Below are 24,889 nucleotides of genomic sequence, written 5' to 3' on the forward strand. Positions count from 1 at the left end.
TTTCATGGTTTTCATAGACATAACTAGTGAGTAGTGGAAACAATATGGAGTTGCAATACTTAACAGACACAGAGACAGTCCTTGTAATTCTTTAATTCTCTTTTTTAAAAAGCCTTTCCTTTTACAAAGCCAAGATTACTTATTGTAACAGTGCTTTGTTAATGTCAGAAGCAGAAGACACCTGTCCGAGGATTCTCCCTAAACAGAGAAACTCACAATAAATCACAGAGCCATAATGTTATTGTAAAACAGAGCACACACTGAGATACAAAAGTATTTTTGAGGTAGCCACACATCTGACTGACTGGACAGCATCAGTAATATATCTTTGTACTGACCCGCTGAGTTTTTTTTAAGGCCTTTTCATAACACAAAACAACAGCAAGGCACAGGAAAGAGTCAGGTTCAGAGGTCACCTCATATGTAAACTTGAGGCTTTCACTTTTGTGAGCAGACATTTTTAGGAGCAGCTCCTCAACAACCCTTTCACTTTTTAGCATTCACAAAGACACAAAGTAAAATATCATCACCTGAAAGCTAATTAAAATTTGCCCATCATTTCAACAATTCCATAAGAGATTTTACAACCACATAACCCAGATGTAATCTGAATGACAAATGCTACGATAAAATTTAGGTTCACTTCTGTTCAGCTCAGTGCTCCAGGATGCTACTTTGGGGTACAAACCATGACATGAAATATCAATTAGTCACACACACACTGCTAAAAATAATGACAATTTACTCAAACTCTCTGGCACCAACTTGCTTGACTCAGGTTAAAAAACATTTAACTAAGAACTCAAGGAAAGGCCATGAGACCTCTACTGTTGCAACGCTAAGCACATTGTTCAGTTAGTTTCCTAACACTAGCTGTGACAGTTAACAACATACATTACAAATGTAGACCATTCAAAGCTAAAATCTCTATTAAAAAAAACTGATCAAACTGAAGATGTAAGAGGAGGCATGGGCTGTTATGATATCTCAGCAGGCAGGAAAACACTGGCCCACACAGTGAAATGGAAAACAATCCAATAAGAATTTAAAAAAAAAAAAAGACAGAACACAGAACATTTTCATCTGGGAGTGGCACCATCACAAACACAGTGACAGAAGCTGCTGCAGTTTGTTTAAAATGTCAGAACAAACAAAAGCTCAGGAAAATAAAGCTTACCTCACATATTTAATTATTATTACTGGGGGATAAAATGTTACAAATGCATGTGTGTATGTCTGAAAAGCTATAGCAAGTTAAAGTGACTGAAAACAAAAATATTCCAGATTAAGTAAAAATGGACAAACAAAAAAAGAAAGTGCTACAGAAATAAAATTATGGGCCCAACTCTGACTGAACTGAGTGTCTATCTGATTTGATGAATGGAACAACCGAAAGCCTTAATCAAGAATGAATAATTACGGATGCACAATTGTAGGAAAAAAGAAAAACTTTGGTCTTGAAATGTTGCAAAATGTAAAAAAACAAAAACGAAACAAATTGCAGGTTTTCTTCACAGTTTAAGATAAAAAAGTTGTGCGTGTTGGTAAAATTATGCTGAAACAGACAACTTTACACATGGATGTCTCAAATCAGTAAAAAGGATCTGCAGTCAGATCCTTGACACACAATTCAGTAAGAAACTCATTAAGTGAACAAGAGTGAAAAGATGTGTTGGTTATTTAAAAAGAATATTTATGGTTGTACAATTTAGACTTATAACAGGAAACTCTTGTTTAATACTATCTGAAAAGTTGTAAAGAGAAAACAGAATTCTGAAAAACCTGCAACTAAATCACTGAACTTGAGATCTGTAAAATAACATTGCACAGCCTGGGGTCAGATCTCAATGGGGTGGATTTAGGGGTTTTCTGTCAGAATTGGGCCGAAAAACTGGGGGAATATGAGCTGGAACCAACCCGTTCCCTGATTTAAATAACCTTTGTAAAAGAAGGCAAATTTACAACTTCTTATAAAGAAAAAAGAATCAAGAAACAATTCAACATCGAGTGTGGAACAGCACAGTTAGAAGGTAGTTAAAAGGAAACTGAAATTAGCAAACACAGTTTACTGCTAAACATTCCTACTTAAAACCATAATGTATCATGTACATTAATCATTTATAGACATTCAGGTGCAAACACCTGTTGAATGAAACATATTATGAGTGAGTGAAACTCTAAATTTGAGGATGAAGCATTATGAAAGTCAAAAACTGTAGAGTACATTTTACAGATCCAAATGTGACTTCTATAATCATTTCAATAACCCTAAGTCACATTTGGGGTTATAGGTTGTAATATCTGTCATATGGCAGACCCTCTGCATATTAACAAATATGAGCAGCACTTTTCTTCTGTGTTTTCTTAGTGAACCTAAGTTTTTTCACATTTGTTTCCATAGAAGTGGGACAAAAGCTTCCATTACAGCGTAACTGAGGGTTGTCTTGAGACCCCCATTTTATCTTCTCTCCATCAGAAGACATAAAAACAGAACAGAATCAGGCAAAACATTAAGCAAAAACCTAAAACAAATGCTGAAAAAAGGAAGTTTGGCTACTTGTGGTTAAGTGCAATTTCTTGAGTGGTGAAGGCTGGAGAGGCTGGTTGGCATCTGGCGGTCACTTAGTGGAAGTGCTGCTGGCAGTGGATCTTCTCCTCGGCCTGGTCCAGAAGCTCCAGCATCTCCCGGATGATGGCCTGCAGCGCACGGCCCAGGTCTTCCCCGCTGTAAGGCTTTCCGAGAGGAGGCACATGAATGAAGGCAGAGCGACCGTGGCTCAGGTACAGAGACGTGTAGTAGGTGAAATCACAGAGATACCTGTTAGGGGAGAGAGCGCAGCATCCAGTGACAGAGGGGCCTGTATAGACTAAATGGACGATACAATAAAAGCCATTTAATGGACCCATATTAGAAGTTTCTGCCCGACATTTGTGCTGATGAACATTAAATCATGGCACAAACATCTTCATCGCTGTAAGTTTCTGTATACCCTACACCACAGGTTGGCTGTATACATACAGTAACCCTTTAACAGCCAGATCACCACATCAGTTGGCATACTTAATGACAGATCAGATAATACTACCACTGTTGATATTGTTACTACAACCTACAGAGTACAGAAATGCCAAAGATACACTCAGTTGCCAGTTTATAAAAGGTACACCCAGCTAAAACTAATGAAGTCTAATACAACAGCCTGTTATAAACCCTACTTTCATGAAACGTTCAGTTTTTTATTGTTTGTTTGTTTTAAACTGTTTTAGAGAAGTGCTGATTCAACTGTGTAGTCATTTTGGAGGATGTAGTTTGAGGTGCTGTTGAACTGCATTGCATTCAGGTTTTTCAATTATTTTGTCCAACCCATTTATATCAGTGTGGGTAGACTAACTAAAAGAAACACCTGTCGTTATAACAAAATTCACTTAAACAGCACCACAAACTACTTCTTCGCACTTATTTTATTTTATTATTTTTAACCTTTATTTAACCAGGAAGCCAGGAAGGAGACCTGGTCAATACACCAGTTACAAAATTCAAGAGAAACATACATCACATATAAAGGAAAAGGTCTAAATCCAGCTCACATGAGGCTTCAACATGGCTTTAAATACATTTAATGGAAATAGATCATTTTTGATGTAGTAAGTTTTGCAAATTATCCCAAATACAGCGGCTAAGTGAAAACCCTTGGAACCTGCTAAGAGAGCCACCTGGTGGAACGGAGATGAAAACTGCTGAAATTCTGCTTCAGGATATTATTACGAAAATGTGCCACCAGCTTACCTAGCATGGACTTGTACACAAAATGTAAATTATAATGTAAATTTACATTATTTGTATTCTATTTCAGTATGGTTTCGTTGTGGTCTTGTCCACCTAATTACCTGCAGTAGGTAGGGTATAAAAGGCAGCTAAAGTTTGATGTTGTGGTGTCTGTATGGAAGAAAATAAATGCCACAACTGTGTGCATTTTACCTCTGTCTCATGTCTCTCTGTTGGAAATCTTAAAGCCACTGCCGGTCCATCGGAGAAGGATTCAAATGGTCCTTTTACTTGTTTTGGTGTACCAGTGCTCCTTTTAAGCACTAATACATCCCACCTTTGCTCCAGATTTTTGCCGCTTTTCCATTACCAGTACAAGCTCAACTCACCTCGACTCGGTTTGGCCGTGCTCCGTTTTCCATTGCAGATAGTACCCAGAAATGGTACCCCTCAATGTAGCTGGTCGTTATAGCGACGTAACACCCAACTGCCGCGACGTAATGTTCAATGCGACACACACACCAGCAAGCCACACAGCTTTCTCTTTATTTAAGTTAAAACATTACTCAGAATGTAAAGACAGATAAGCGGTATGAAAACCTCTGCCGTTGTTGCTGCAGCGGTCTGTGTGACGGTGGGAGCAGAGGGCTCTGTGAGCGGGCGGCTAGCCGGCCACGGGAGCTCCTCCCGTGGGTTGGCGCAGGCTTCCCCCGCCACCACTTGCGGAGCTCCTCAACTCCGAAAACTTTCAAGCACATTTTTGTTCTGCCATCACTTCTCGTAAAACTGTATTACTGTAATATTCGAAATCTACACAGTTGATTTCTCATCTCAAAACTTCTCAGAAGTGGATTTAGTGATGAAATTACATACGAAAATTGTAAAATATAAAACTTTCTGTTGCTGGCCTCTGTCTGGCGCGCGCAATAATGATGCAGTGAATAGTGACGATTCTCTCTGACCAATCAGCAGTCTGCTTTGTTTTCACCTCACATTTTAGTATCGCCTCAGCTCGCTTGGAACCTCGACGGAGGTAATAAGAAAAAAAAACAACTTTTACGCAATGGAAAACCAAAAGGCGACCTGGTACCGTGCAGTGGAAAAGGGGCTTTTGTTGCACACAGTTTTACCTCAGCTGTCTGTCTAAACACTAAACTAAACACACCTCACAATGCAGAGAAAAAATATTGTGTACGGCTGATTTGTGTGTTTAATTGATGTGAATGTGTTTTCACATTTCTATCCCTCAGGATTTGAAGCATGTGATCCACAGGTAAATGCTAAAAAACACAAAAGTAGAAAAAATGTATTTAAATAATTACCTTCCGGCGTCTTTGGAGACGGACACAGCTACTCCCAGCCCCGAGGTAGTCACTCTCTTGCAGACTGATTCCATGTCAATAACTGAGTTGATACAGTCCGGGCCTCCCACAATGCAACACTGTGAATCAGGACAGAAGCTGCTGTTGTCCAGGCCCTTGTAGCCATGATTCCTGCCACACTTCTCCAGTGTGACAGTGGTGGCCATACCTGAGACTCCAACATGAACTACCAACTGGCAGACAAAGGAAACAATAAAAACTTGTCAGAATGACAAAAATATTACTGTCCCAAAGCACAAATTAATCACAATGTGTCTGTGGCAGCTTTAGGCGTCTAAAAAGGAGCTGTGAGCCTGGCACAAAAGTAGCTGTACTGCACCTGCAAAAGTGGAACAATGAGGATAGATCACACCATACTCTCTTCTTACCAGTGGATGATACTGTTTCCACAGTGAAGGAACCAAACTCTGGACTGTCTGGTACTCTACAGGAACCTCGGATACATGCAAATCCACCTCACTGCCCAGTCCGAGCTTCTTCAGTTCCTGTCAGGAAAAACAAACACATAAAAACTAACTTCCTTTTTTTGCATTTTAAAATGTTAAATAGTTTTTATCTCAACAAGCCTCCTACGGTACAGTTTTATCATGTGGTCTCAGTGGGAGCTAAAATCTACTGTAGCGCTATGCTCTATCAAGTGCCCACTGATGCACCAGTCTATTTTCCAGTTTACATAATGTTATTTTTATCACTGAATGCAGTTTATTAAAGTGAAATTTAGGCAAGCCTGATTAGCAAGCATATACGCTCCAAATTCAATGATTTAAAGATTAGAAAAAAGGTTTGTGGAGAAAGGTGGTGGAATGATTTCAGCTCTGTACTCGAAAGTTAGCAGTACTAAACAGACCCAAATGTATGATGAGTATGTGTGACAAAATAATTCTAACTCAATTGTCCACTTATTGGCTTTTTTGAGCTTTCAACAGCATCTTAAGGTCTTCATCAGCATTGCTAACTATAGGAAAAGCTACTAGGTGGACCTTTGAGTTACATGTTATGAAACTGCATAAGGTAACCATGACAAACTACAAATTGTATTCCTTTTTGTAGAATAGCAACAGCAGCATTTTATTTAACTTGTTTTCACTTGTAATAGTTTAGTAAATTACCACTGCTCATTGCTCTCTTGGCCTATTCCCTCATCACTCGTACTTACTGCCGATTGACAAACAGCAAATGTTTCTGCAAAATATGCCCTAACATTTGTCAACTTTAGGGTGATATAGCAGAATATATATTACTTATATATGTTTTAAAACAACAACAAAGACATTTTCAATCCAAAATAATACAAATCCAACAAGAATGTACGCATTGATTAAAAGAAACATTACTATTCAATGATGACATGGCCAAATGTTTCTGTGAAATGCTTTTGCTCAGGACAGATGTCTCTCACGAGCATTTCCCTCTCCAAATAACATTATTTTGCACCTAACTTATAGAACTGTATTATACAAACCAAACAATTTAACTGCAATAAACAACAGTGTTCATAAATAAAATAATTATGAGAAAAGCAAGAAATAAAAGATGCAATGATACATATTATAAGTAAGATAAATCTGTGTCAAATTCACAGCCAGTGGACCAACACCTCCCCCAGTCTCCCCGCAGGACAAATAGCCCTGGACACTGACCCCCACTTGTATTAAAAAGAGGCTTGTTTGACCACATCTGTGACCCCGCCACAAAGTGGCCTTTTGTTTGCCTTTAATATCCTTATCAAGTCCGTCTAGACACCCTGACAACCATCGTCATCCCCCACATGCAGTTTCCCCAGTAGGACACAGAGAGCCTCTGACACGCTGCTGCACGATGTGAAGCCGGCCGGCAACTATCACAGCATCATGTGACTGGCACAAAAACAGCCTCAGTATGAAATATTCATTTTGAAAACATCGCACCTACTCATCTTTTTTTAACAATTACTAACAACTCAACCTGAAGAGTATTTGTGCAGACTGTCAAGACAACTAGGCTAAAAACATGATGCGCTTTATTAAGTTAACGTGCAGTATTTAAGAGGTGATCAATGCTGATGCTCATTTTGGACTTGTTTAGCTATATTTACTATATTTTAAGTATATTTTAGAAAGGCTAAACAAGTCAAGTAAGAAAATTTGTATCAATTACAACAGTCTTGGTTTCTGTTTATTTTTAACATCAATGTGCATTAAAACATCAATAGATGGGTAAAACAAACCTGTACTGCTACCCAGCTGGCGTTCACCGTGTGCTCTCCAAATGGCCCAAAACCTGAAAAAAAACATGTTATTTTGGTTGCTGGACTGCGTCACATTATGTTTACCGATTATGGAGTCTGTTTGGTTTCTGTACAGTATGATTAAAAATAGTATTTTCACAAATCAAAATTGTCAAAAATTAAAATTGTGATTACTTTGGTGATTATTACATTTGTAAATAAACTGTCAACAGTACACAGGCATGAAGCTTCAAGAATACTACATTTCGGAAAACATAAAAAAAAAATTTATAAGAAAAAAAAATCACTAAAAATCCCTCCATTCGTCGCACTATGTGACCTACAAAATCACAGCAGAAGCCTATGGATATTCACTCAGGCTTGTTTATAGTGGGATCTATAACTGATCCCCTTCCACCACCCTGCCAAGGGTCAGTGGGTCCCGGGGGATTGGGTGGAGGGGGGAATCAGTCTGTCTGACAGGCGGCTGAAAAGGAGCAGAGAGAGGGGCCGGCAGCTGCCAGCCGGCCGCTATTGTGAATGTGCTGTTCCCAGGCAGACAGATCTTCTCTCAGCTGGGACTGTGAGCCTCCTCACGCCTTTGTGTCTGAAAACACCAAGTAACTGCTTCTGTTTTCCTCCACAGAATGAACGTTCAAGACTGTAGTTTGTGCACTCGGAAAATATTATATTTAAGTGGATGGAAGAGAAGTTTCAGTGAGTCTTCATTACAAGAAAACAACTCTGAGTGATATATATCAAAATTATCTGATACATCATATCACTACCATCGTTACCTTGGCTTTTACTTATTTAATTAAAAGTAATAGTGATGCTAAATGTGTTTTCTAAAAGGATAATAAATAGATCAAACCCAGCTGAAAATAACACTCAGGGTCCATATTTTCATATTATAATGCAAGGCAATGTGATTAAATCGTAAATAAAATGCAGGAGTTCCTATACAGAAATCAATACAGTGGGAGATCAAGACTGGACTATTTCCACATGGATATATTTTTTTTTTCACCATCTCTACAAAATCACTCCATATGAGTCCTACAAAATAAAAAGTAATGGGTAACATCAACAAGAATATGTCTGAAATACATATTACTGTGACAGTTAATAAGTCTAGCTTTGATATCGTGATAATAATAACCAGACTAATGTTTGAGAAAACTTCATCTATGGATCTAACGTTATATGTTTACCGTATATTGCTTGATGTTGCCTTTCAAGAAAGAAACATAGGAAACAACAAAAAGAACATTTCACCTCGCTTGACAGTAACGTTAGCCTCTTTTTATATAAAAATAAATAGCTGATAACCACTTCATTTTATTTAAACTTTAAGCAATTCGTGTCCTCCTACTGTCTACAACTGCACCGGAATGGAGCACTAACAGCCTGACGCCATTAACGTTACAACTTTTCCTCCACTTCACCCTGCTGTTCATGTGCCGACAACAGACGACAACAACAGCAGCAAAAAGAAGACAAACCTGTAACGACCACAGTCCGTTTACTGTTATCCATCTCCCGTCCGGTTGCCGAGGATCCCTTGCTTTTTTTTTTCTCGGGTCTTTATTTTGAACCAGGACGGTAAAGAGAGCCGATAACCTCCACAGCTGACGGCTCCTTCTGCCAGACACACAAATAAAATCTGTGTCCTGCATGCTACGTGAGACGTGACGTGTTTACGTCAGCGATGACGCGTTGATTAATTACAGAAGCTCAAGCTAAAAATCATACTCAAAATTAACAAAATAAACCAATTAATAACTATAACTAATTGTTGCCAAAAACATGAATGCAAAAATGAATGACTACCAACGATATTATTTCTTTTTTTAGTATTTTAGTATTTATTGATTTTTTTATTTTTACTGTATTCATTTGTTCCTTATAAATTACAGTATTTTTTTTTCATTCATGCTCATATACATTTTGTACCTACATATTTTTATATTTTTGTCTCATTCATTTATTCCATTACACATTTGCCTTATTAATGTTTGTTCACAATCTACAAAACACTTGACTTGTATAATGACATTGTATGTTTTTGGTCATTGTTACTTTTATATAGCTACATTTATATGTATATACTATTTTTCATCCACTTGTATGTACGTACCAGTTATAATAGTTCTATGTTTAGTTACACCTGTCTTTATTCAGCATTGTCTTTTTAGCTGTATGTTTATTTCTCTCTATATGTAAGTTGTATTGTTTGCAAGTACCATAGACTGTATATAAAAAGCTAAGTACACTGAGAGCAACTTAAAACCAAAGTCAAATTCCTTGTATGTGCACACATACCTAGCCACTAACAGTTCAGATTCTGATACACTTTTTTATTTTTACATATATTTTCACATGTATATATTTGTTTTCACTATCACTTCAAAATCCCTCATTGGATCACTCTATATGATTCCTTTAAAATACTAAATACTACAGTAATATCAACAAGAATATTGTGTGAGAGCTTTGCATTTTCTCTTTCACTTATTGTTGCTGTCTACCGTTTATTATTTCTGATGCTTAATAACTATAGCTTTAATATCATGATTATAATAACCATAAATTTTATTTATTGTTTCTAATGTATCAAGTAGGCTCTGCTCTAAGTTACTAGGTTGTGATTTAGAAATGTCTCGCAGTGACTGCTCTTGACTGTAGAGGGCAGCATCTTATAATACGTCAATGATTTCGCACCGCAGCGACGGTGATTAGAAGAAGAAGAAAAAGAAAAGGTGGTAAAATCCGTGTCAGTGAAGGGCCAAGACAGCAAGTTAGACGCAAATCAAGAAGATATACTATCATAATGGTAAGTATTTAACGCTTGTGTTCAGATAAAATGTTGATAGTTGAATTTTAGATTTTCAGTGGTAAAGCTGCTACTCAGCTAAGACTCATAATGTCACAATGATGTTCGGTATGCCAGCTAAGTTAAGGTTAGCATTAGCCTTTGTAGCTAAATTACACATTGACACACATTGGTTATTTTGAAATGCATGCAGACTTTTTCACACAGCTGCAAAAAACTGAAATGGTGATATACGCGTATTCATCTTTAAACTGGTAACGTTAGCATGTTGTTGCTTTGCATAGCGGCAAATAGGGATAGTTAACGCGACGCTATGAATGCCCTAGGAACCTTTTCTAAACTGAAGAAATGTAACGTTATAATTAGAAACTGCAAATAACTTCTACAGTGGTGGTGGGTTTTCACTTGAATAACGCTAACTTAATGGGTGAGTTATGGGGTCACCAGTGTATCAGGCGACCTCTGTGTGAAGGTGAAATTGGGATTAATCAGTGCCTTGCCTCAAATTCAATCCTGTCGATCAGTTTTACTTTGGTAACGAAATAATATTGATGGCTTTTGTGACCTGTTTTTCTTTAATTTTGCAGCTTCCCCTATCTCTGCTGAAGACTGCTCAGAATCATCCAATGGTGAGGAGATACTGAGCTCTTTCTGCTGTGAAGAAGCTTGTGTTAGCACTGTAAAGTACTTATACAATAAATCTATAGATTAATTGATTTATCAGTAAGCCTGTAAACTCTTAATCCTTATACATAAAGTGTATTCAAAGATGTCCAATGAGTTAAGATCAGTGAAAATCATCAAAATCCTCCAAGGTGTCAGATTTCTTGTAAAACTGTGTAAAGCAAGTACGTCTGTTGTAGTAAATGTATATATTTATATTTTTTAGCCTACCATCCAATCAATGTATAGTAATATATCATGTTCTATGTGTTGCTGTTGCTGCTTCATCTCTAGCTCTTTCACTTTAGGTTAAATTAGTTTAATATAATTTGATAAACTACCTCTAATGTTGGCTACCTGGTAAACTTCCGAGTTTAATTGACTGAAATTCGATGTGTTTGTTTTTTTCTGGTATTGTAGCTTGTAGCCTACGTATCCTGTAGCTGCTGTGTATTGTTCTTTGGGTTATACCATGAGAGAATGGATGCTCTACCTTTTGTCATTCATCCTGCATTTTGTCGTCAAGACTCAAAAGCAGCCGGCTGTTTATTGTGTCCTTTATCTCCGCAGCTGGTGGAGCTGAAGAATGGAGAGACATACAACGGTCACCTGGTCAGCTGTGACAACTGGATGAACATCAACCTGAGAGAAGTCATCTGCACCTCGAGGGTAAAGCTGAGCTCTGCTCTCAATTCTCTGCTCTCACTAAAGCCTAGTTCACAATACACGATTTTAAGCCCGATTTGCCGGTCGGAGAGCTAGGTCACCGTCGGGCTGTGATCGGGCGTAAATCAGTGATCAATCGGCGGTCGCCAATCGTTATGTGTGAAAAACTCAAGGATGCGTTAAAACGTCTCCCCAACAAATTTTTGACACATTGCGACATCTGCCAGATATCTAGCATGCCAAATGTCTGGAAGAGTTGGCCGACTCTCCATCCACATCCAGCCAATGAGAGCAGGCAGCTGGCAGAGCAGGCAGGCAGCAACACTTTTTACTCATATCCAGCTATCTCTGTAGCTCAGACAATCCCTGCTACCTGCGCATGCTAGTCCGTTCTTTCACCCATATTTTTTGTCTATATAATTGCTATCTATATAATAACAAACAGCTGTTAGTGTAGTGTTGCACAATTTGTTTTGTTGACAAAACCTGATGTCGAGACCAGCGTCAGATGACACAGCTCGTGTAGTGTGTGACTCCCCCCCCCCCCCCCCCCCCCCGTCACTGATCAGTCACGTAGTGTGAACACCACAACAACTTCACACTCCCGTCACAAGACTGCAGGTTGTGTTTTGTGAACGGCACCGCGATCTGCCAGCGTTGAAAGTTGTGTAGTCTGCACAAGCCTTAAGACTGTAGTCACTGGAAAAGTAGATGGTGGTCCAGTGTTAACATGTAGCTTTAGCTGTAGATGTCAGTGTTGCCTGCAGAGTTTCCTGCTTTAGATTAGGTGCAGCGCTCAAACTATTTTGCTTTGGTTTTACTGTTGCTGCCAGTTTATACCACCTCTCAATGCTTAATTTCAGGTGTCATCCTTTAATCAATTGTACTGAGCATGCTGAAGGCTGCAATATTGTCTTTTAATTATTGTAATGACTTAAACTTAATTTTAATTAACTGAATTAATTAATAAGTGAGTCTACACAAAATGTCAAAATGCCAGATCCTAAATTGATGTATTCAAACATTTGAGGTCTGATTGACTATCCATATATAATAACACACCTATTTTAATGTTTGGAGTTTGTTGCACCCACCTTTTTTTTTTTATAAAGCACAACCTCTATGATGTCAAAATGTGACATTAGGATACATTGACTCCTCTCTGACAGGATGGAGATAAGTTCTGGAGGATGCCTGAGTGCTACATCCGAGGAAGCACCATCAAGTATCTGCGAATCCCCGACGAGATCATTGACATGGTGAAGGAGGAGGTGGTGTCGAAGGGCCGTGGGCGTGGAGGGCCCCAGCAGAACAAACAGCAGGGCAAAGGAAGAGGAGGAGCTGGCCGAGGTGAGTGGAAACAAGTCGTGCTGATCAGACAGACGGCTGCAGGGGCATTTGTTTGTGCCTGCTCTCATAACATGAATATTGGCATGTCAGTGTCTGGTTGTTTCCAAATTTATCTGCCATTATAAAGCCTGCACACTCCCATGGGACGCCAAGGGTTAAAAAAAACATTTCTGAGTAAAATTCCTTTATTTATGTAATCACTGTCAGGTGTAAACTATGTTACTCTATTTATAACTCTTTTAATTAATCCAGGAATTTTTGCTATCATGAGGCTGATTAAGACATTTCAAAAGAAATCATGAACTGAAAAATGCCTGTCAGCGAGCTTAAGAAAAGAGATTTTTCTTAATTTGTGGAAGGTTGACATGTTGATCTGAGCTATTTCACCACACCAGTAGTGATATACTTCTCCATCTCTACAGTGGGTATGTGTCTCCTTTTCTAGTTCCTCATTTCAGCAGCTCAGATTGGAAGATATTTTGTGTCATTTAATACCAGATACAATTATGTGAAAGACACATTTAGAGCCAAAAGCACACATTTTACTTTTTATGCACGCAAAAGGTGTGACTTCTTGCTATTATGAATTGTGATGGTGGAACACCAAAAACAAACAATGGCCTCCATTGTATTTCTTAATGTGTTTTGGAAATCAAGCCAGATGAGGCTAAAAATGTTTGTGGAGTGCCACTATACATTTTTTTGGGCGGGGATGGAAATCTCTGCAAACAATAATTATCATAGCCATCAAAAATGAACAGATGTTTCATCTATATGCCTTCTTATTTCTGTCTGTAGGCCTGTTTGGCGGTCGTGGCAGAGGAATGACTGGCCCTGGTCGGGGCCAGCAGCAACAGCAGCAGCAGCAGCCGCAGTTGCAGCAGCAGGATAAGAGACCGGGCAAACCACAGGGCATGAAGAACCAGCACTGACAGACAACATCACACTTTCAACAACACCTGTTATTCAGAATGATTACTCCTTCAGTAGATGGAGATAAAATTAACACTCTGGTGTTTCCTTCTGCTGTGATGCTTGTTAAGACTGACCATTGCAGAAATCACACTGGGAGAAGTTAAGAGAAGCTGTGCATTTGCACTGAATTTTGTTTTTTAGCATCTGTAAGTTCCTTTTTTTATATTATGACCGTGTAACAGTGTATCAGTCAGAGCTGGCAGACTCCTCGTTTAGTATCAATTTATAATATGTATCATTACAACTTTACAAGAACATTTTGCATCATAAATCACACTGAATTATCCCAAAAACTGTTTTCTGTCAGTTGGTTTTTACACTTTTTTTTTTTTTCTCCTCCGGATGGTTGTTTGCTCATTGCCTTGTCTCCTCAGGTGTAGTTTTCATGGTAAAGAAACTTCCCAGCCCCAACTTCAGTTGCATGAATTTTTTTTTTTAAACTTGCTCTTTATTTCTGTGTTTGTGATGTTCTGTGGTTTGCAATGTTTTTGTTTGTCTGCTGTGCCACACAGTCCGATCACCATAGGTGGCCAGAAGACTGGCAGTCGGGGAACGAGGGTTCAGTCCTCCAAAATTAACACGTTTGTTAAAGCATTTGTAAGACAACACATTATAATCATTAGGATTTCAAGAAGGAAAAAAAGATTCTCATATTCTTAAGTCTTAAATGGATAAGTCCAACGTGTGTCATTTCAGTTGGGTTTCATTTTATTTTTGTAACAAAAGACTATGTTGTAATTTATTTACATGAACGTGAGAATAAAACAACTTTTGTGAAACTGTTTTTTTATAGCAGATCCTCTATCTAAAGATTCCAACACTGTTGGCTGCTATTAGTACTAGTTAAAACAATCTGGAATCAAATTTACAATACAGTATTTTACTGCAGCATAAAGTGTCTCCTTTAAATTGGATAAACACTATAGTTATTAATTTATGTCCAGGATTAGCTAAGAGTAGATATTTAGCTTGTTGACACAAAAACAGAAGTGGAATCAGTGGGAAAAGGTGAATGTGAACAATTTGCTGTATAATAAGGACAAAAGTTAATCTCACGGTTGTTCCAAATGCAACCGAGCATTTTTCAGCAGTCGTAAGTGTTTGTCCACGTAAAGGATTTTATCTCTTGAATGGGACCAATATTTTAATTGCATTGTTTTCTGCATTAATCCTACACATTGGTCCGGATTTACCTCATCCCGAATAAAGAGTAGCCCAATAAATTGCGTGTGCATTCTAAAATACTGCACGTGCAATTGTAGTGCCTGTTATGGGTGATCAACTAAGAATTATTGAGTAGATGACAACAGGTGCAAACGCAATGGAGGTGGGAGTATTTAAATGAGTTTGTTTTAATGGTTTCCGCCATGAAGAGTCGGGAGGGAAAGCAGCCACCATGTAAAAACCTTGGTTTGTTTTATTCAGTGCGTCCCAAATATGTGGAAATCATATGTACCTGCCCATCATGCCTAAATTCTAGTATACATGATTTTTAGCCCGATTTGCCTGTTCTTGCACTTTTGAAATACGTCATACTACGTGCACACCATTATCAGCTTACGTGTTAATTTGCTGGTGTTTGCACACGTTTTTACTTACGCAAACGTTTAATAAATCAGGCCCATTGTCTTTTAAAATTTTGAAAACCACACTAACATGTAAACCTGATGAAAGGTTGAAAACTGGATTACTTACCAAATCCAGATCTGAATCTCATTTCTCAAGACAATAAAAAGAACCCGATTCCATCTAAAACGATTATGGAAAGTTTAACCAGTAAACTTTATGAGACTGGACAGCAAATCAATGCTTTCTTTGATCAGATTAGAAGTGAAAGTGGCTTTTATTTAGTATAGCATCACTAAAAAAACAACAGTTTACACTCACACAATAGATACTTTCAATATGATTGATGTCTCAGGCTACACATATATATTTAACTGATTTATTGATTAGTTAACACAAAGCCAATCATTTTCAAATTTAATAATCAATTCAATTAAATGTGTAAAATGTGTGATAAAATGAAATTCAAAAATGTAAAGTATTTAAATGTGTAAGAATAATAAAAGTATAATGCAAAATGTAAAGTATTTAAATGTGTCAAAAAAATGAAATTAAAATGCAAAAATGTTACTTATTTAAATTTGTAGTAAAAATAAAAGTAAAATACAAAATGTGAAATATTTAAACATAATAAAATTAAAATGCAAAAATGTTAGGTATTTAAATGTGTAGGAATAATAAAAGTATAATGCAAAATGTTACGTATTTAAATGTGTAATAAAAATAAACGTAAAATGCAAAAATGTGAAGTATTGAAATTTGTAAGGAAAATAAAATTAAAATGCAAAAATGTTAAGTATTTAAACATAATAAAATAAAAGTAAAATGCAAAAATGTTAAGTATTTAAATGTGTAAGAAAAATATAAGTAAAATACAAAATGTGAAATATTTAAACAATAAAATCAAAATTAAAATGCATAAATGTTAAGTATTTAAATGTGTAATAAAAATAAATGTAAAAGGCAAAATGTGAAGTATCATATTTATCTTTGCTAGTTTATCATACCACCTACTGATTCGTTACCCTAATTGTAAGATTTAGGTGGTCAAAAGTTAAATAAACTTCATCAAAAAATTTAAGAATAATCCTGAAACAGAAAATTTAAAAACAGTACAACACAGAATCTTTATCAAAGTCATACGACATTTTCTTGAGATTTTCTTTAATTGAGGCTCAGACAGTCATTCTTAAAAGGATTTCTATTATATTAATAAAAGGCAGTAAATGAGCAACTGGCTCATGATAACACCAAACAAAGTGTATATTCAAATCATTGAGCATCAAGTTTAATCAGCATTGGAATGCTTTGTTATGCTTCATTGTCAAATCACTAAAACAGAAACAAATAAAGTAAAATCATCTGGTTAGAATGTATGATCAGAAATGAACCCAATGAACTCAAATCTCTTTAAACTCATATATTTCATCTCTCCATCATCCAGTCCTGTTTGGCTGTGACAGCGTATTTCCAGGTCTCCACAATCTGGGACAGCTGCAGGTTGTCAGGAAACTTGTCCTCCACATAAGGAGGCACCTCCACTTCTTTACGGTCCATGTAGGCACCCACTGTCTCCTTCACACTGAGAAGAAGGAAAAGATATGAATTCATTAAATCTTTAACTGCTGTGAATGACCAAGTGATGACCAAATTACAAGCTGTCAATATGTCCAGGGTGCACCCAGCTTTGATTTTTAAATAAATGGTCTAGAAGACGATTTACAGATATGATTTGAAATACATCTTTTCACCCAATTATTATTTAATAATAGATATTTTATTAATAGCATAATTTTGACACTTGTTGAAGCTTGTTACACAATTACAAATACATAATTTAAAAACTTGACAGTGTAATAGTGTAACTAACAAAATAAGTCCACTGTGCACGTGTTTTGGATGAAAAAATATTGTATTACCAAAATAATACACTTTCTGACAAGTCACCATGACTTTTTCAACAGAAGCATGACCAGCTGATCACAGCACTGTGCAGGAAGGCCTACTTCTGGCTAGGAAAGTAAAGCACTTCCTTGTTACTGACAAAGGTAAATTTATTTAAATTTGAGTGAAATATACAAACCCAACACTCCATGTTTAATTGCTGGATGATTCCAGTTATTTTAGATGTCTTGCGCATCACTTTATATACATTTTCCTAAAATCCAGCCAGCCAGATCTGCGATGTCCAATAAAATAATAAAGTTCTGAGTTTGAACATTTGGCTGCACAGCAAGGGTTCGTACTGACAGTGAGGTCCACATCCACATCTCTTTTCACAGAGAATGTTAAGGAGCTGTGTGGGAGAATAGTTGCATTAATAAGGAAGAGCTGAAGCTGTTTAACAGGTTTACCCCCAGGATGGTTTGTAGTCGTCCGTGGCCCGCAGGCGGCCCAGATTCAACAGGAGAAACTCGTGCATCTCAAGGAGCCATTGGTCAACGTTTTCCCTGGACACAAAGCCTTTCAGCTCATTCTTGTCTTCCTCTGTCAACGGCAGCTGGTACTCCTTTGGATACCCCGAAAATGGCTCCTTTTTTATAAAACATGGAGTGAGGTGTTTTATATGTATTAAATTATAGTATAGTATACACTGAAATTACCAAAACATAAACAATGAATGAATGATATTGCTCAGACAGATATTTTGATGAGACATAACAGCATAAACCATGATGCTAATGCGCAAGGTTATTTTTGTGATTTCCTATTCAGTACTGTTGTTTTGCATTTAAAAAGTCAAAAACAAGCTGTGTAAGAAATGCTTACCCTCTTTAGTTTCATCATGGTTTCAGATTTGAGGGAGGAGAGGAGTTGCCAAAGAGAAACACAGTGTCTGAGGGTGCATCTGCCCAGAGCCTGAAGAAACAACACAGCAGAGTAAAGAGTGTGCTCCATACAGTCTGAAAGGAACTGGCAGGGTCACCTGCAGTTTATATTCTTTAGTTTTTGGGATTACAAAGTGACCTGTTCTCCGACATAATAAATTTTTTCCTTAAATTATATAATATATCATAAGTATTATGTTCTCAAAGTTTCACAGCTGTTGTAAGAGGACTGAGGGTCACATTTACAAGCATATTAGAGACTGTTACACAGACATAAAATAAGTATCCAGCCTGGTTAAGGAAACCTTAATAATCACTCCAGGAAAAGAGGACTGCACTGACCTGCAATATGAGCCGATCAATGTGGTCGGCCATCTTCAAGATGTCCCGAAGGTAAGTGACCATCGACATCATGCGATCACCGCCAGTCATTGAAAGGAAACCCAAGAGCAGCTCCACGATCTTGAGCGCCTCGCACACCTCGCTGTAGGAGTCGAGGTATCTGGACATGGCGTTTCGGGTCAGAGAGGACAGAATTTCCTGAAGGAACAAAATGCATGATTGAAGCCATAATACACTGTTAATATATGTCTTCTGTATTTCTATCACAAAATCTTACAGTTAAAATTGTGTTCAACTGTCTATATATAAATATTCATTACCTTCAACATGAGAGACCTGCCATTTGTCAAAATGACCCCCGATGTAATAAAATCATTCTTAACATTTAGGTGAAAATTTAACTTACTACAAGCAGCACTTTGAAAGAATGTAATGATCTGTGTTTGTGTAATACCTAGCATGTCCTCTTGTAATCTTGTACAGTGCAATCCAGATGGGTGGCTGTTATAGGAACAACTATTAACTTTATCACTGAGAATATTAGAAATAAAACGATTAGTTTGTTAATTGTTTAACTGTTAACGTAGTTATCAAGCAAAAATACTTAACATTGTCTGGTTTTAGCATCTCACATAAAAGGATTTGCTGCCCTTTTGTTTTATTTGTGGACAGATGAATCTACAGCAGCTCTACAGGACTGTTTTGGGAGCACAGATTGGAGTATGTTCAGAGAGGCCGCTGCCCAGGAGAGCAACATCAGCCTTGAGGAATATACATCATCAGTGACATCGTACATCAGCAAATGTGTTGATGATGATGATGACGATAAAATCATTCCCCAATCAGAAGGCCTGGATGAATGGAGAGGTGAGGGCTCTGTCCAGAGCCTAAAAAGCTGCTTTTCGGTAGGGTGATAAAGAAGCTTACAGCACCGCCAGAGCGAGACTGAAAGCTGGCATCAAGAGACTGGAGAGAGACCTCAACATCAACAACATATGTGGCAGGCCATCAAAAACACAGGCTACAAAAGCAGGAGCTCCCTCATCATGTGTGAGGCCACTTTACCAGATGAACTTAACACCTTTTATGCTCGCTTTGATCTCCTCAACAAGGAGTCAGCTGTAGTCTACTCAACCTCCAGAGGACCGGCCACTGTCAGTATCCACAGCAGATGTGAGGAGAGAGAGTCCTGCTGAGAGTGAATATGAGTAAATCAGCTGGGTCTGATAACACTCCTGGCCGTGTACTAAAAACCTGTGCTAATCAGCTAGTTGATGTTATTACTGACATTTTCCACCTGCTTCAAGACAGCCACCATCATTCCTGTACCTAAAAAATCTGCAGTGTCTAGTCTGAACGACTACCGCCCTGTGGCACTCACCCCCATTCTGATGAAGTGCTTTGAGAAACTGGTTCTTAAGCACATAAAAAACAACATCCCAGCCAGCCTGGACCCTCACCAGTTTGCTTTCAGAACCAACAGATTCACAGAGGATGCCAGCTCCACTACCCTCCACTCAGCCCTCACACACCTTGAGAAAAACAACACCTACATGAGAAGGCTGTTTGTGTATTTCAGCTCAGCATTCAACACAATCTCCCCCTGAAACATTCTCAGCAAACTCATCTCTCTGGGTTTAAATACAACACTCTCCAGTCAGTTCAGATTGGCGGACTCGCCTCCTCCACTCTAGTGCTCAACACGGGAGCCCCCCAGGTCTGTTTGCTCAGCCCCCTCCTGTTCAAGCTGTACACCCACGACTGCATCCCCAACATGAAGAGAACTCTGTTGTGAAGTTTGCGGATGACACCACTGTCATCGGCCGGATTTCCAACAACGATAAGACTTCATATCGGGAGGAAATTCATAATCTTGTAGAGTGGTGCTCAGAGAACAACCTACTGCTCAATGTCAGCAAAACCAAGAAGCTGATCATTGATTTCAGGAAAAAGGAGATAAAGAGACACACTTCTGTCTACATCCGTGGTGCTGAGGTGGAGCAGGTGAATAGTTTCAAGTTCCTGGGAATCACCATCACAGAGAACCTGACATGGTCGTCTCACATCTCCACGCTGGTGAAGAAAGCTCAGAAACTGTATTTCTTGAGGAAGCTTAAGAAGACCAAATTCCCTCGCCAAGTTTTTGTCAGCTTTTACAGAGGAGCAATAAAAAGCATCCTGACTGAGAACATCACTAACTGGCATGGGATGTGCATGGCCCAGGACCGGAGGGCTCTGCAGCGGGTGATAAAAACTGCCCAGAAGATCATTGGTATCCATCTCCTGAGCATCAGTGATACCGGTGAGGTGCCTACGCAGAGCCCAAAGGATACTAAAGGATAGTACCCACCAAGCCACAGCCTGTTCACCCTGTTGCCTTCTGGGAAGAGATATAGAAGTTCTGCTGCCACACCACCAAACTGCAGAGCAGCTTTGTCCCCCAAGCCATCAGATTCTTAAACTCTAGTTCATCCTCAGCACTGCTCCAGTGATTATAGTTTATTTCTGTTACCATCCATTCATCCATTGTCAACCGCTTATCCTGCGTACAGGGTCGCATCATTTTTCATAATTGAATCTTTATTAATGTTTACTGTCTGCTATGTAGCAGAAGGGAGTTGCAAAACTCAGTTTCACTCTACAACTTGTTGTACTGTGACAATAAAATCTACCTACCTACTTATTTAATTGTAAATCAAATATCTGTTGGTTTTTGACTAAAAACAAGATGTTTAAAGAACCCTGGACTAATAACTTGTGGTAGACAAATATTTGTGTTGTTGACAAAATTATTTTGTCTATTGTGGAAAGGAAATGTACAGGGTTCTTTAATTTACCTGATGCACTTTTCCTTTAACAGCTTTGAAAATGGTTTCATAGTCTCTCTCTTGTGTGTTGATCAGAGTGGGAATTCCCTAAAATAAAGCACAGCTGGATTAGTGAAGCAAGGAAATACAGAAATAAGACAGAGTAGATGAAATAATGACAATAAGGTATTACGATTTTCTTAGTGAAAATGTCTTTACTGTGGTTTTAACCAACAAAATGAATACCGTTCTACATTTGCTTAGCAATCTGAAAAATAAAATGTGATAGCCCAGAAACAAACGAGTCAAACATAAGTGTCTGCTCTCCCTTGTCTTGATTGGCTGTAGCCTGACAAGATGCCACTGGTCTCAGAAGGTCTGTAATGGTCTGCATAGTACAGGGACTGGCAGAAGAGTCTGCACAATGACGGCAAAAATACACTAAACAAACCAGGCTGTGTGGACTCACTGTGCGGGTGATAAGAGGTTTTCCCCGCAAGAAGCGGTCGAGGATCTGCTGCTGGATCCTGGGCAGGTCATATTGTGATATCGTCTCGTGGCCACGTTCTAAGCTGTACTGACAGTTGGATAAAACCAAAGGAAGCAGATCTTTCTCGACCTCATAGCGGATCACATGCTGCTCCGTTAGCTCCGTGACACTCACCCTGAAACTGCTGCAGACATCACAATGCATACATTAACTTTTTGTTCCTGAAATAACATTTCTTGATCCAAACCAATAAAGCTTAAGCTCTCTTTATTCTATGTTTTGTTTAAAAGTTGTCCCAGACATCTTGTACATTAATGTTTTGTTTTTACCAAACCTGCCATAATATATCTATGGCTGTTCCTCAATAGCAACGACATTTGGCTTACTAGGAGAGAGCATGATTGCTGCCTTGAAATACATGTTATATTTTCAGAAGTTCAAGTAGAATTGATCTTTCACTTACATATTGGTGCTGCTACAAAAATAATTTTTTTTCGGATAATTACTGTATTTTAATGTTTAGCTGTTGGATAACAAACTTTTCTGTGGCTCCATGTTTTGTACCTGCTGTCCTCTCCGGTGTGGTTATCTACAGCATTCACCAGCTCATTGTGAAGCGCCACCAGGTAGCTGACCAGCCCTGTAGCACACAGGCCAGGACCCTGCCGCCGGGGCAGGAGGTACTGCAGGTCGCTGTTCAGATCCAAATCATCGCTGCAAAATTGATCTGGAATCTTCATTTCATCTGTGGGTGGGAGAGAACATAAAAATTATTCCTTATCTCAAAAATAAACAATATATGCACCAAATTAACAAATTTTAGCTATTACGGCTCTTTTTCCAAAGACAACACTTTGAATCCAAAAGTGATGCCTGTAGTGTGTAAGTAGATCACAACACTCAATGTTAACCAACTATTCTGTTTACTAGACCAGAAGAATTTAAACTGATGAGTAAGCTCTGATTATGGAGTTACAATAGATGCACTCTGATTACATTTCACATTTATCCAAAGCAACTTACAATTGCTATACATGTCAGAGGTTGCACACCTCTGGAGCAACTAAGGGTTCAGTGTCTTGCTCAGAGACACAATGTTGGTTGGGTCACAGTGGGGGATTGAACCCCAGTCTCTCACACCAAAGGCATGTGTCTTATCCATTGCGCCATCATCCCCACAATTACAATGTAAATGTAAACAAATTAACTCTATGCTTAAAAAAACATGTAAAACAATTGCAGAATTGCATTGCTCTGGTTACAAATAAATTATTATTAAGGTAAATTTATATTAAACTCAACTTTATTATTATAGCATTTCTAACACAACAGAGTTGATCCAATGTTCTAGACAGCACAGACAGAAAAAGATGTAAATGCAGTCATTGTGACTGCTTCCATCTGTAATCTTTTAAAGACACAAAGAGGAGGAAGTGCTTTACTTACGGCTGGTTACGGACACTCTGAGCAGATTCCATGTTTTCAGGAAGACGTCAATGTGTTTGTCATACCATCTCCTCATTTCTGAAACTAGAAGTTTTGAAAATATTTACCTAGTTTGTATGACAAATTTTTGAAACGTGAAAAATACATTTTTGAAACGTGAAAAATAAATATTTGATTGCATTTATATGTTTTCATGATATCGGTTGTTTCTGTCTCACAATCCATGCATCTGTCTCTTTGGAAGATCAGGTACAGATTTTGGCCAGACACTACCCATTAGTAAAGAGTTTGTCCATTAGATTTTAGTCAATTAAATGTTAACATTGCTTGAGATATCACAGCTGTACCCTTTTGCTTCTCGATGAACTCTCTGATGGAGCCTACTATCTGGTCAGATGCGTTTTGGAACTTTCTCACCAAGCGTTTCTGCAGTATTAGGATTTTTGGAAGCAGCTTAATCTGCCGAAATTCTCTCTCCTGAAAAAGGAAAACACAAATTATACATCTGATAACCATGCCTCATAACCATATGCTGCATATATAAAGCTATAAATTAGCAAAACACATCTCTGGTCATTTATCAGTTTGCTGATCAAAACTAATGATCATGAAAAAGTAAATTTAAATTTTACAGGCGTTTATTCTGATTTGTTTTTTAAGGATTACTGGGACAATAAGCAAAAATGACAATAAAATCAATATATAATCAATGAATGTATTGATTATTTCTTTGTTTTGTAATTTGTTTTGGAAATTAAAGTATTATGAGCACTAGGTGTTTTTTTTATTTATCCTTACGCAGTAAGGTACTCAAGCTGTCTGTGGGGCAGGGGTGAGAAAAATAAAAAGAGCATTGTGTTTTCTCCACTGGAAGACCATCCTAGAGGGCACTTTCTCATGTGTTATCTACCATAGGGGCATCCATCAAACATGGGAGCACCATGGAGGCAGTGGAGCTTCGCCCATGAGGCATGAGTCCACCAGTGATTAGAAAGGTATATCCCTTGTACTCATCAAATGTCATGGCAAATTGACTTTTGGATTATAAGATTTATTGTAGGCATGGTTGATAATTGGTCTACAGGTTGCATTAAAAAAAACAACAATTAGATTTTGATGTTGTGTAGAAGTGGAAACTTGCTGGTGGCCTTAGGAGGTAGAAAACATAATTACAAATGATCTTTTGGAAACAACAAATTTCATATGAATCAGGCTGGTAGGAGCCAAGACAACTTTCTCTGAACCAAACTGTTGGATGATTGACATTCACCTTCTGCAGGAACCTCCAGAGCAGAGGCAGCTCCTCCTTTTGGTCATACTGCTCAACAATGTGTGTGAGGCTGAGCAATGAAAGTCGCTCCCTGCAGTTCCACACCGCTGAGGTGTGAACCTGAGAAACCTGCGGCAGCAACGCCAGGAAGGAACAATCATCACCGTAAGTCATCCTCATGATGAAGTTGGAAGATATACGGGAGTCTGTCCTGATGCTGCCCTTGGCTTCTTGCAGGAGTTGATCAAGGTCCTAGACAGAAATTATTTAAGAGTTTACAGCAGCAATGAAAATAT

The 24,889-nt window shown here is 38.2% G+C and overlaps 3 protein-coding genes across 4 annotated transcripts in view; 1 reads left to right on the forward strand and 2 right to left on the reverse strand.

The window, feature by feature from the left end:
- Positions 1 to 77: 77 nt before the first annotated feature.
- On the reverse strand, positions 78 to 9,018 carry LOC119900493 (pyroglutamyl-peptidase 1-like). Its single transcript, XM_038715497.1, has 5 exons — positions 8,860 to 9,018; positions 7,355 to 7,407; positions 5,517 to 5,633; positions 5,089 to 5,321; positions 78 to 2,818 (listed from the first exon to the last, which is right to left on the reverse strand). Exons 1-5 carry the CDS (start codon positions 8,891 to 8,893, stop codon positions 2,623 to 2,625), a joined length of 633 nt encoding a protein of 210 aa, XP_038571425.1. The 5' UTR covers positions 8,894 to 9,018; the 3' UTR covers positions 78 to 2,622.
- A 1,044-nt stretch (positions 9,019 to 10,062) lies between these two features.
- Positions 10,063 to 14,628, forward strand: lsm4 (LSM4 homolog, U6 small nuclear RNA and mRNA degradation associated). The gene is made up of 5 exons (XM_038715498.1): positions 10,063 to 10,190; positions 10,778 to 10,819; positions 11,424 to 11,522; positions 12,689 to 12,869; positions 13,668 to 14,628. Exons 1-5 carry the CDS (start codon positions 10,188 to 10,190, stop codon positions 13,799 to 13,801), a joined length of 459 nt encoding a protein of 152 aa, XP_038571426.1. The 5' UTR covers positions 10,063 to 10,187; the 3' UTR covers positions 13,802 to 14,628.
- Positions 14,629 to 16,535: 1,907 nt separating this feature from the next.
- Positions 16,536 to 24,889, reverse strand: part of LOC119900495 (E3 ubiquitin-protein ligase rnf213-alpha-like) — a 54,740-nt gene continuing 46,386 nt past the window's right edge. The window contains exons 58-67 of one of the 2 annotated variants that reach the window (XM_038715501.1): positions 24,594 to 24,845; positions 23,671 to 23,800; positions 23,324 to 23,407; positions 22,442 to 22,622; positions 21,857 to 22,058; positions 21,418 to 21,495; positions 18,581 to 18,778; positions 18,180 to 18,269; positions 17,765 to 17,943; positions 16,536 to 16,992 (exon numbers count right to left, since the gene is read on the reverse strand). In XM_038715501.1, the coding sequence (XP_038571429.1) occupies positions 16,836 to 16,992; positions 17,765 to 17,943; positions 18,180 to 18,269; positions 18,581 to 18,778; positions 21,418 to 21,495; positions 21,857 to 22,058; positions 22,442 to 22,622; positions 23,324 to 23,407; positions 23,671 to 23,800; positions 24,594 to 24,845 (1,551 nt within the window). In that variant the 3' untranslated portion in view covers positions 16,536 to 16,835. Of the gene's footprint in view, positions 16,993 to 17,764; positions 17,944 to 18,179; positions 18,270 to 18,580; positions 18,779 to 21,417; positions 21,496 to 21,856; positions 22,062 to 22,441; positions 22,623 to 23,323; positions 23,408 to 23,670; positions 23,801 to 24,593; positions 24,846 to 24,889 lie in introns of both variants that reach the window. The other variant, XM_038715499.1, reaches the window with a different exon arrangement.

The sequence above is a fragment of the Micropterus salmoides genome, unplaced genomic scaffold, assembly GCF_014851395.1.
Source record: "Micropterus salmoides isolate LMB-PRFRI ecotype aquatic unplaced genomic scaffold, ASM1485139v1 Ms_hic_scaffold_13, whole genome shotgun sequence".
NCBI lineage: Eukaryota > Metazoa > Chordata > Actinopteri > Centrarchiformes > Centrarchidae > Micropterus > Micropterus salmoides.